The sequence below is a fragment of the Opisthorchis viverrini genome (genome assembly GCF_000715545.1).
Source record: "Opisthorchis viverrini unplaced genomic scaffold opera_v5_80, whole genome shotgun sequence".
Lineage (NCBI taxonomy): Eukaryota > Metazoa > Platyhelminthes > Trematoda > Opisthorchiida > Opisthorchiidae > Opisthorchis > Opisthorchis viverrini.
This window is the reverse complement of record NW_008751735.1, coordinates 543,224-556,174: the sequence shown is the minus strand read 5'-3', so window position 1 is coordinate 556,174 and position 12,951 is coordinate 543,224. Positions and strand designations below refer to the sequence as shown.

Sequence of the window (12,951 nt, the reverse complement as noted above, 5' to 3'; positions counted from 1 at the left end):
ACCGGGCCTGTTGTCAACGGGTGACTGATGCCGTCTCTTTTGATCCACTGGTTAAGACTTTGCTCCTCATTCATTTGACTCCGGGTGGTCCCGTTTCATTGAAGCTTCAGGGGAGGTAACACCGTGGTTTTTCACACAATATCAACCTAGAAAGAATTAGACTTGAATCTTGTACTTTGTTCCATTGAATTTCGGTATCTACATCAGAACAGTGTGTGTGCCTGTACATATAAATTCCACACTGTTGTTATATCATACAGTCAGTATTTTTTACTTGCTTGACTCACGTGTTCTCCAAGTGACGCATTTTGTCAGCGTCGCCCAAGATCATTGGCCACAGAATGACTGCTCTCTGGTGGTTTTTACGTCGCGGTTTGCCTTAATTACACAATATACGCACTCAACAATACTGTAGAAAATGTGACCAAAAGTGCAGTAGAGCTTAGGTACACTGACTTGCTTGTTAATATTAGCAAAGCTACTTTTGACAGAGTTAAAAGTGTATTGCTTTTTCTAGGTAGGTGAACCATACCGGGAAGCACGGTATTTACCGACCAAATGTATTTTGTCATGGAGAAGGAAGCCACTTGTGTCCATCACCCTCCTCTTTCTAAGGCATTTTATTTTTCACATCACGTGATGTCCTTTTGGTTAGCAGTGCGAAATCTACTCGCCTCAACAGCTGGAGAGTAGTGATAAACTACCTATTCCTCACTTGTCCAGGTCGAAGTCCAATATGGACAAGAGGCAAACACCTACACAAAGATTACTTGTGACCACACCCATTGCCTGACTCACTCACGTGAATTACATTTATTGACTGATTTTATCGATTGACTGAAAAAGCATAATAATGTCGTTCAGCTCCTCGAATACCACTCAGAAATTCTCGATTTTTAGTGGCTAGTTTTTCTGTTGGTTTGGTTCCGACGCACCACAGATGCATGCAATGAACCTGAATGTTGCCTATTCAAAGAAATTCGCTCTTTTGTTTTTTTGTGCACATCTATGTAAAGCCAGTGTAAGCTTTCAGTTGCTCTCGAGTTACTTTGTTCATACACACCACTTGGTATTCCGACAGAGCACTTTGGGCCAGACAAGCTTTGTGCATTTGAAGAGAAACCTAATTGGATCACTTTGTAACAAATGTTTCATTGGACGTGCGATTGTTGGTGTTGTATTTCATGGACGTGTACCATTCTCAGAGCCTTTGGACCTGAATATGTGTGCAAGGGTAACTGGGGTAGTCTGTTGAGAAGCTCGTCCTTGCATTCTCCTCTCGGTCTAGCAATCTATTCTACGGCTAAACATTTCGAGTGGTTTCATCCGGTAACTGCCACTGATGCATATCACCCGACCACTTATGCGGTTATTGACTTGTTAAGGCCAGCCAAACACATGCTCCCTTATGCTTCATGGACTGAACAAATGTTTCAACCGATCGATAGTATGCTGCATCGCTTCCGTAATTTGTCATCAACTTGTCACCACTTCGCTCTTTCCTCCTGAACGTTCAAAGGACGTTGTTCATGACCAAGTAGAGTTGTTCTCCTCAGGAGCGTTCTTCTCTCAGCCTGAGGTCCCCGTACAGTTAAGTATCTTTTCATTACATTTTATCATAAAATGCGATATCCTCAATAAACGGTACGTTCTCGCACAGTTATTCTGTATCCCCCTGACTGTTCTGCTTGCAAAAGCTTTATTTGGAAAACGAATGAGCTTTGCGTCACCAAATTACTTTTCCACCGGTTAATACTAGACCACCTCTAGGGTACGACACTCTATTGCGAAAATTCTTGCGACCAGATTTTGGGCTCACCTAACTGTTATTGTATCACAAACAGAGGTCGATTGTTTGTTTCACTGACATACTATAAATATCCTGAAAGATTCTCCTTTGAGTCCTCCGTTAGAGGAAGTTTATCACGCCCGATTTGGGGGATTTACTCTGGAAAGAGAGCTGAAGGAAATTGAGGGACTATGCCTAATTGATGAACTCAAGTGGAATAAAACCAGCAATGAGTTTTTTCTCAATTTCACCAACGTATGTAGTATCTTGTCGAGGGAAAAATACCGGCTCAGATGATATATCAAGCAGCTGTGAACAATGTTGTGAACAGGGGATTTATTTGGATTTCACATGTGTAGTTCTTCAACACCAGCTAAATTTACACCCATGCCTTAAACTTAAAAAAACTTAGGACGATTCCTATATGGCCGTATAATTATACCGATAAGCACGAGGGCGTGCGTCAAGTTGTCACAAAGTCTTTACTCTCCAGGATCGTAAAACGTGAACTGGTCAGCCAGTGTACCGTTAAATCAGCTTTTCGATAACTAGGATAGCCCGTACAATCTACCAGGGATGCCTTTACTACAAGGGGTGTCAGGAATCACTCTATTTTGATTGGAACATCCGTTTCCACGTCCGAACTCGATGTATTCTAAAAGTTGCCTTGGTCATGTTTGTGCACCCCTTTTCCCCAGAGGACGGGCATTTATCGGCCTACCGGTTTAGCGTTCTAACTTACTCGTGAGGTACCTTTCAGCAGTTGTAACCATGGTAATGCACGGTGATCTTTCTCACCATTGGATAAGTTTGTTGAGATCGGATCGGCCGGTTATCACATGTAGGTGGGGATGGACGAAGCGGTGTGCCAGTACACGCTATCCGTATGGCTTGTGAACACGGCTTGACAGTCACGTGATCATCTGACCGTTCAAGCTTAACAGTTGTCATTTTAGGTGCACTCACTTATTTTACGGCACATTTGTGGTGACAAGGGATGAGTCGAATGTCTGATAATTTCAAATCGGTGCTATCTCCTAATCAGCATTAGCAACAAGGTCTGAGTTCTGTTCCATTGATTAATGGCTTAGAGACCACCTACTGGTCCAGCAGTTTGCCTTGACCCCAAGGGAGCCAGGTTTTCAACTATCCTTCACGCTTTGCTGAACAAGGTAATGGCTACAAAAACAATGTGCGATCCAGGATGCCTGTCGGCATCGTTGGATCAATTTTGGAACACTTAAAATAGTATAACAACATCTGACACAATCGTGCGGTACTTTGTCTTCGTAGGGATCAAACTTGTCGGCTATGGGATTCTAAGTCTCACACACGCAGTACAGGGCGGATCTAACATCGAAGATCTTTGTTCGAAGGCTGATTTTTCAGCATTTTCATGGGATGTTGTAGGTGTACTTAAGTTTCCCTGACATTATGGATGTGAACTCCTATTTCTCGCCATACTCCGCTGTTTGGAAGAATGACAGAGCCGAATTGTTTGAGTGGATCGGCGCGGGTATTGTCCAGTCGATCAGAAAATGGAGAACGTAGGCAAACTAGATATACTATAAGAAGATAATTATGTACTGAACTTGATGAAAAACTAATGAATTCGTTCCAGAGTCTGGAGGTTTTCCAGCTAATCGAATGTGAGGGAATTCGCTGTTGATCGTGAAAACACTTGAAACAAACAAGTGTGATTCGCCAATAACGTCACACGTCGGTTACATTCATCTATTCATCAGCTACGAGACATGTATCACTGTGGCTGAGTTCGTCTGATTCTTTCGAAGTCGTACTAGGCATGCAGCTCTGTACTTCCCGTGCATTGCACCTAAGGTGATGCTTCTTCACAGTTTTTTCTTCTGAGAATCATGAATTGTACGTTGGTCCTTTGCAGCTCACAACATTAGATGTTTTAGAACATAGTAATTCATGTGAAATACGATGCGTTCATCCTGGAAAAAACCCGGCTTGCACTATTTTGATCTATCTCACATGAAGAAGCAACTTCAAGTATAAATTTCATTTGTCCAGAGTCAAAATGGACCATAAACACCCAAGTTTTATGATTCCGGAAATGCAATAAGCCATACCATGCTAGGTTTCCATGTTCGACTTCGAGTGAAGGTTAACTGTGGTCCGTGATAACATGTGGATGAGTGGACGAGAAACCTCTGGAAACCTAGAGAGAGTTGAGATGGTCGTGCGTGCAGTTCTGCCTCAAACGGCCATGTACAGTACAGACGTTGGATCACGTTGTCGCTTGGATGTAAACAAATTTAAACAATCACTGAGGCTAAAATCGTGTCTGTTGTTTGACACTATGGTGTGAAAAAGTAATCGTGACCTCATCGGCTATTTATCCTCATAGTGCGGAATGTTAATGGAACGACTACTGGCCGCACCACTAGACTTGTTTGAATTTCTGTTCCGGGCGTAGCTGCATGTGACTTGAACAGACCAGTTGGGTAGCGCTGGTTATAGGATTGGAAAAAGGTGGGTTGTCCTTGCGGTTGGTAGGAGGTCCGTTGTGGTAGTTTCAAGAATTTCAGTGCTAAATCATCGGTGATCTGGTCGTTAGCATCACCAAAAGCACTTATGCCTCACTGCTGTAAGACCATAGTTTGTCTGTCACGTGGACACCCTTCTGATGGGTGGGCACAGTGACAACTCTCAAACTTTCTGTAAGCACCGGGTTTGAATTTGCCCATCTATCTGTCTGTACCACTCTGACTAAGGAACGGAAAACAGCGCGCGCTTTTTGGCGGACGATAATTCGGCATGTGCAATACACGAACAGATTCCGAGCACATTCTTCAGTTGATGTTCCCAAGACCACGTATATTCTGGTAGTTACCCTGCGGATGCGTTTGCAGCGGCTTACACGAGCTTTATTTTTGAAATAAAAACAACGTCCTGGTGCCAGGGATCAGATCTCACAATCGCACAACAAAACAGCATGTAGCCTTATACGCACTTCTCTGAGAGTCAGCGGAATATCCCTCTCTCGCCATGGTTTTCTCAGGAGGAGATTTATATACTGAACTAACTCGTTACAGAACACTCAAACCTAGAAAAACTTCTGAGTTGCTGAACCTCTCCCCAGGCTGGAATGTTGATTTTCAAACTCTGAGTGGTGTATTCAGCCCAGGAGAACGGCTACACGCATTTTGGATTCAAAGCGTGATGATTTTTGGAAATACTTTCAGGGGCATATGTGCCTTTACTTCTTCCTCATAAGAAGAAATGATATTCTCCATCCACTCCGCGCCAACAAACACTTCTACAGCAACTGTCTGAAGACCATAAAACACTGAAGCACTTTGAGAGTATCTTCGCAACTAGAATGAGACTAATAGACCTGTGACTGGTTGTTGATCAGACGGCTGTTGATCTGTTCACCACATTACCAGACCTGTGACTGTCGCTTCCGACACCATTCCCCTTTTGAAAATATGTACTGTGATCAGTTCCTTTCAGTTGGCCTACTTTCCCAAGAAAGAGCCCAATGAGTCAGTAGAATGCTGACTAAGAACTTCATTCTTGTCCTCGAAAAGTGCGCATGAGGGTTGTCCAGTCCATTAGGTCAGTTGTGCTATGCTAATTCCACCTACTTACGTATTCATACCGGCGTAAACCTCAGCGTGTGGGGCTTTTAACTCCGAACACCTTAAGCTTTATGAATCCGATGGTATCAGAGCTACAGTTAATTTTGGCTTAAGAAGACAAGTCTTTGAGAATCTTTGAGATTTTTCAAAACGAGATGACCATCAACGTCTATTTAATCAGGCGGGAATCCTTCAGACTGGTTGGTTACAATGCTGCTGACTACTGTATCGCCTGTCACAGCAACTTAGCGTAACCGGCTGCCAGAGATACCGATGAGGCGGTTAGCTCACCGCTTTTATTTGGATAAGGAATGCTCACTTTTGATACACGATATTTATCGGTTAAAAGCCAATTCGTCGTACAAGCAAGATGTTGCTTCAAAGTACAAACATGAATCAGATTCAAGTAGACCGGGAATCTAGGGTTTCCAAAATGCCTGCTGTTGTCAGTGCTGAGTGAAGTGCAAATGACGCAGCTATGGGCAAAATAAAATAAATCTGGTTTTCAGTCCTTAACGGAGAGACGCCACAATTAGTATACCAATAATGAGTTGAGAGAAAAGGAAAGAACTGAAGTGTCAAAGTTAACCGATTTCGTTTGTTGTATGCTGTTTTATGCAGCAAACATGCTGCATCTGAGGCTCAAGGGAGCTTGCAGCTGTCTATCAAGTTTCTGCTTTTTTTTATGAAATCGACATCGGAGACTCTGTTAGGAACACTCCAGTGGAGCTCAGCAACCCATAGGGGTGTACACGCAGTTAGACCACCAAGCCATCCAATCACTTCTTGACGGCTCTTCATCTTGAAGCGATGTGCTTACGCATATCCAGCGGTTCAACAAGCCTCTGCGACGCAAACTAAGCACTTCCGCTCAGCTCCGGTCCAGACAGAGACTTGCCTTTCGTTGCCCTTGCTTGACACGATTGGCTAGTGATTGGTCAATTGTACTGCACGGTGCCTAACCAATCGGGTGTCGAACAGGCACGTGCTACCCTCTTACTGCACTGCCTTGGCAGCCTTGCTCAAGCGAAATCGATGCACATGACGTGAGATCTACTGGCTAGACCAATCACACAAAAAGTAAGCAAGTCTTATTCGGATACGTTGGAGCGCATACGTCCGCTTCACCTGAATTACTTGATGCTCTCTTGTTCTCCTTGAAACGGCGATGTTAATGACCAAGGTGTATAAATTCATCTGCATCACCCTCACTGAACTCTGCCGAAAGAAGCTGACTGACATAAAGTAAAAAGTGAGAACAACAAACGATTTTTGAAGGCTATGGTAAGAAACATGTTCAATGGGCTATTGCCATTGTCCCGTTTCAGTTACGCGTGTTTTGACTACGTGGGTAACCTCGTTACCGTTTACATTGGTGCGTTGTTCCGGTACTTTAGATGAAAAGCCAGGACAATGAAATTTTTTAGGGTTTGACACTTCTACCAAAACAACTAGTGTTTTCGGTGTCCCTCGTAAGACGGCAAACCGGGGGGAGAGCAGACCAAACTAAAGCAAAGCTACACGAACAAGGCGAACATGAAAATGTTTGTTGGGAGTTTGAAATGACCTACATGTGTGGACTGTTAAAACACGCACTGCTCAAGTCTGTTTGCAAGTCGGCAAACAGATCAACAGCCAATAAACTCACCCGAGTTATCAATATTTCGATACATTACCAACATAGCACACCTATACGAGGAACTCACTTCCTTTGATCTCGTTCTCCTATTAATGTTCTCTCCTGTGAAGCGAAGGCTCAACCAAAAGTTCACCCATGCTAATTGCACTTAATGAAGCTTGTTGTGTAGGCAATACCAATACTGACTGAGTAGACGAGAACACACTGTTTTCAGGCTGGCCATATGGAAATGACAACAAGTGCAGGGCCCGTGAACCGTCTCAGTCTGCAACGGGTGCCGAACAAAGAAGACAGTTGCAAATAAGTGGTGGAATACACCCATTTTCAGTTTGAGTCAGGGCCAACAAGTGACCCATTACAGTCCCGTGTTTGTGATGTTCTTCAGTTAAATTTGCGTCGCGAAGGTCGCTCCATACGAGTTGGCGCGATGTTCGAGAAATACCAGTGTAACGGTGATACTACTGATTGGGGGCATGCAAGTTGTACGTTATCTCGTAAATCCTGTGAGGTTGTGAACAATCTTCCGCCAATTATTGCTTTTTTTCCTCGCGCGCACTGGACTCATTGTTTCTCGACGTTCGGGAACCATTGATAGTGGTTTTCATCTTATTATAAGGTCGGTAAAATACCTCTTCAGGCGTAGTCATACCTCAAGGACTGTCTTATTCGACTTCTTGGCAAGTAAACATTGTGATATGTGTTCCAACTTCAGCCGAAGAGTTCTTCCTGGATTTTCCACTCTCTTCGCCAGTTCATCGCCAAAGCCATCTGAGCACAAACTATTATCCTACAGAACTTTTACTTATTTTATGATGTCATACTTGGCCAAGTTTTTACTTATTACGCCACCCACCGTAACCCACTCTCCTGTAAAGTTTTGTCAACGTTTATCGAGTGGGTTTATTGTTAACATGTGACATCATTGTAAATTTGATCTTTGACGGTTCAACTTACGGTGCATATAGGTTCACTTGATTTAACCTGATCTGAATTGATCTGTGGATTTTTCAAATCCCGTTGTAGAACCAACCAGGCGCTCTGCAAAACGGCACAGCCAGATATCGTTCAAGCCAAAAGTTGGTCGACAGTGCGGAGGACTCGGCGAAAAGTGATCGTGGCTTCGCACGGCGGTGGTCATCGGGGTCAAGAAAGAAAAAGAAAAGAAAAGAAGGACAAGCAGAACAAAATGGGATCGATCTGACTCCGGTTCCCGATTCCAGCTTTACTCGGACTCTGTCCAATCCCGACGAAGTACTTAGAAGGCGCAGACAACAGCGAATGCAGAATCGGTTACAGTCTGGTACTCCGGGTGAAGAACGAGGTGAGTGAATTCCCCTGAGGAAATTGGTTTTGAGTTCAAGCAGTTTCTCCGCCCCTTTTCAAGGCGAATCCTCTAAAGGATGCCCGTCTCATGGAAACTCTACAACTGCGTGCACTGTCACTGGTGGACGTCACTTAATACGCATTCTGCTTGATGAGACATCAATACAGTATAGACCAAACTCAATAATTCCATCAGAAGCGACCACGAACACCACGGAAAGTGAGTAAACTTGCCGTGGCATAACAAAGTATGTCGTGACCGACATGTAATGCTGTTTTGACTTTCCCACGAGAACGCAGTCGCCTAAACAAGGTCTCTTGGTGGTTACCGTATTATTCTCTCGTTTACGAATTCTGTAAGATGATTCAAGATTCATGACAATTGTGTTGACAGTGGGCGCGCCCTAGGTAATTCTTTTGGGTATTTCTATCTTTTTGTGTAGATTCCCACCTAATATGCTGCTGAATTAATGGTGCTGTTAATAGTTCATCGTCTTTCATCAACCGGGCTAATATAGTTCATAATGGGAATATGACGTCTACCTTAGTACTTCTAAGTCTGTGAAGACCAGTAAAGTGGATCAGGATAACACGTCCATCTGAAATTACTTCTGCCGACTGGACGATGCTTTCTACGTATTGTTTACTTCTGAACTCCATTTGACGCTTTGAAGCTACCAGCGACGAAGACGGTGGTTGGATGCGTTCCAAAGTGTGAAGTCCGATGGCATCATGTTTAGTGAAGTAACAATGCGTTCAGTATGTCACTCTTGGCTCCGGACTTTTGAGATGCAGTCTTCCATACTAATTTCCCTCGGCCTCCCCACTTTAGTGCTTATGAGCAGTGGTTCCCTTCTGCATTCGTTTTTTTTGTTGGCAATCGGTAATCTTAAGAAACTCGCAAACTGAGTAAATACATGCAGTCATCTGTTAATTTCAAAGCTATTGTTGGAAGGAAAACAGAACCTCGCAGCAGACCAAGCTTCACGTCTGACACCCAACATTCAGGCTCACCGTCTACTAATCGTACAAGGCATCGCTATCAGATTGCTGATCACCTATCCTGAGTTAGAGTTCTTGAGAAAGTGTAGTCGTTCAAACCCTTTATTGATTGGCCACCGATGATCGATGAAGTGGCCCATAGTACTCAGCCGGCCCTTCAGTTGCAATTGGTGTGCCAAACATCAGTTTCACTCATGCCTGTGAGTTAACGGATGTTTGAATGGCAACACGCATCAAATGTGTTCATCAAACCAACGATATCTTTCTGTCGAAGTTGAGCCGAATTTAGGTCTGAAGACTATCATGCAAATCAGTGGATAGATGAACCTTAATTTGCATATGGATTCAGATCGCTTTGTTCAGACACTGAACCGACTGCAGTTGTCCGGTCAGCGCACGTGAGTTGCAACACCGATAAACTTGCTGATCAGCGACACACATGGACCCATGAAGAACAACCCACGCATCTTATCAGAAAAGCACTTGTTTGCGGGAGTGAATAACGTAATAATATTTTTTTATACACAATCACTCTCTTCCTCTTTGTTGGCTAGACACTGTACGAAGTGCTGTTTCAAGTGGTCTTTTTATGTTCCGGACTGTCAAAGACATGAATGAGATAGTAAAAACAGTTATGATGACAATTCATCACATTGGTACGCACGTTATCTCAGCCAAGTGAGCTTATCGCAACTCGCGATTGCCCGAGACTTTCGAAAGGCGAAAACAAATGGAATGGATGACAGGAAAAGCTGGAACATATTTCCTGGGCTAATAACACAAGTGTTGGGTAATGTTTAATAGCCTGCTATAGGTCAACGCCAAGACTGAACACAGCGGGTTAACGGTGCTTGCACGATCGGTACATCACAGGCGATATCACCGATCCAACACCCGAATCAGAGTGAAGAAGCCGAGTGGAACCGTGTCACCTGAATTCAAAGTACGGAGTTCCAAGATTTATGTGGAAACTTACAGCTGCTTGACTAATCAGATGATGTAAACAGAGTGAGGCGAAATGAAGACTTGCGCATGATACCCAAATCATCTAACGACTGTTTCAAAGCTGCGCTGTTCTTTTGGTTGGGTTTTGTCGTGCTGCGCATGTAGCATGTGATACATCCGAAACGGAGAAATCTGAGGTGAACGTCTTCGATGAATTGAGATCATATTCAATAGGATCATCACATCGCTTAGAGGTTCCAACGAAACGACTTGGTAGAACATACCACTCATAAGGTTGCTAAGAACTCATTGATAGTCCACGACCAGTTTCATTCTTTTTGGGGTTGATCAGAGAGACACGTCACTAGTATGTGCCACTTGAAGCCAAAATTTATGTACTTGCTAAGTGATCAACTTATTTGGTTTTAACGGGAGACTCAATCGATCCTGTCGCTTGTGATGCTGAAGACAAGCGGGGAAACGCACATACTTGAGGTGCCGTAGAAGGGCGAAACTGGCCGTGGAGTGTCGAAGAGTCTTAAGCAACCTTATGAGTAGTATATGCCATCAAGTCAGTAAACAGCGATATCTTGAACGTCGAACATCTCAAATATCATCCCAAGTGAAACATGAAGCGATCTTCTGTAGAACATTCAGTTAACGATGAAAGTCATAAACGAAATATTTAGCCTGAATTCTGTTCAGTCCGCCGTCAAAGTCAGACTAGTTTGCGAATGAGTTTGTTTCGCGCACTGGGTTAATTCTTAGTTTCGAACGCAAGCTTTATTTGGGCAGCCGTTCTGAACCATTGCACTATTAGTATGGCGAATGAACAATGGCTGGACAGCTTGCTGTGCTGGGTTTCGGAAAACTCAACAGGCGATTCTGTGGCTAAGGCACACAGCTAATTCATTTCGCGCCCATCGAGAACTTTACTCATTATAAATTGGTTAGGTAAGTACCAATTTTTCATCCTGTGTTGGGATTTTACAACATCAGATTTCATGGTCAGCTGCTTCAGTGATAATGATTAGAATCGCTCTCTTGGTGCCTAGCTGCCATTCCACCTGAAGCAAGCAAAAGGATTGAGATACTGACAGGTTATCTAATCCTAAACGAGATTACTCAAGCTGCAGAGGTTTTGACCATGCACCTTCCGGTCAAGACTTTTGCACCTTAATCACTGAACTGTCTAGAGGTTATGTGTTTAATACAAAGAAATTGGTTGTCCGGTTACTCCTAATAATAGTATCTGTAACGTCGATTAGAAGTTCCAGCGGTTTACTACCGGCTCACCATTTTTGAAGATTGATGAATGGGCCAAAGCCAGAATTCTGATCACAATTCAACACGAAATTGTACATATATTGCGACTAACATCTACTTTTTCAAGTGCGTCCAAGTTGGCGAGACACTCAACTGAAACTCAATTAAATCTCTCGTTATACTGCCCTTCAGCTGAATGTGTCGCACAAAGACCGTACCCTATTTCATTCGGAATGATATTTAAATATAGATTTTTTCCTCAGACGATAAGGTCGTTGCACGTTCTGCTCGGTTCACTGCCATTTCCCTCAGGCAGACCTATATATTGAGGTTCCATCATTCTTGTTCAGCACTTGGAACCAGAGTTAATTTGCACACCAGCGATCATCGCAGCATAGATACCGATCTGTTCACATCCGGACTGATCATACTACGATATTTCGGATTTCCTTCCAGCTGAAACATAAAGCGAACTTTGTGCTGCTCACATTGTAGATGAATAAGCGAACAGTATTCCATATACCATATTTGTGCTGTCAGGTTCACATTACTCTCGTTTGACTAGTCATCCCCGCGTACCGGTGAGTCCACATACCAAAGGGGAAAGCAATGAACTACAGTTTCCCTCCTATCAGAGCTCGATCGTGCCAGATTTCGCATCCCAGTCTTCTCACAGGCGGGTTGGGTGTGTTACCACTCCTCCACCAGCCTGAGGCATCTGAATTTTCTTGTCTAACCAGACGAACGTCGTAAAACCTATCATTGTGATTTATAGATGTGGAAATTCGTTGAATTATTTCCATTTGTTGGGATGGGCATCCGCAACCTGAGGTCTTTTGGGTTGATGGCATCTCACGCAGAAAATGAGCTTGTTGTCCGTCCTACTTGGGTACTGTTAGCTTACCCGATTGACTGGTTCTTGACTGAGATCTGTTGCACCTCCTCGGTCTGTATGTGCACGGCAGTTACTTGGCACATTGAGAATGGCCGTAATCCTGTTCATTGAGAATAAACAAGTTCCATTTAATGTTACCCCTCTGCTGTTTCATACTCAGTGGTCAGATATAAGTTTTATGATGCATGTTTTTTCAATGAATAATCAATCACATACAATCTTGTTTTGTTCGAAGTAGACATAGTGAAAATCTATGGCGATTCCATCAATCCTGAGGTGCCCTTTGTCACGATTTCCCTGACAATCGACGACACAGCTGACAAAGTGGTTGCCATGGCACTCGAAAAGTATGGTTTGATCAAGCAAGTGAACCCGAAGGACTTCTGTATCGTCCAAATGAACATTGCACCTCGTGGTGAACGGCTTCCGTGAGTTCATACTCTGCATTTCAGTTCAATAATGTCTTGTGATATATATATAT

General features: G+C 43.5%; 1 protein-coding gene across 1 annotated transcript in view; it reads left to right on the top strand.

Moving 5' to 3' along the window:
• T265_04653 (hypothetical protein) overlaps positions 1 to 12,951 on the top strand; it is a gene marked incomplete at both ends in the record, with an annotated part of 93,800 nt that overhangs the window by 34,798 nt on the left and 46,051 nt on the right. Inside the window, 2 exons of the mRNA XM_009169444.1 lie at positions 8,063 to 8,360; positions 12,709 to 12,898. Coding sequence (XP_009167708.1) covers positions 8,063 to 8,360; positions 12,709 to 12,898 — 488 coding nt within the window. The remainder of the gene's footprint in view (positions 1 to 8,062; positions 8,361 to 12,708; positions 12,899 to 12,951) is intronic.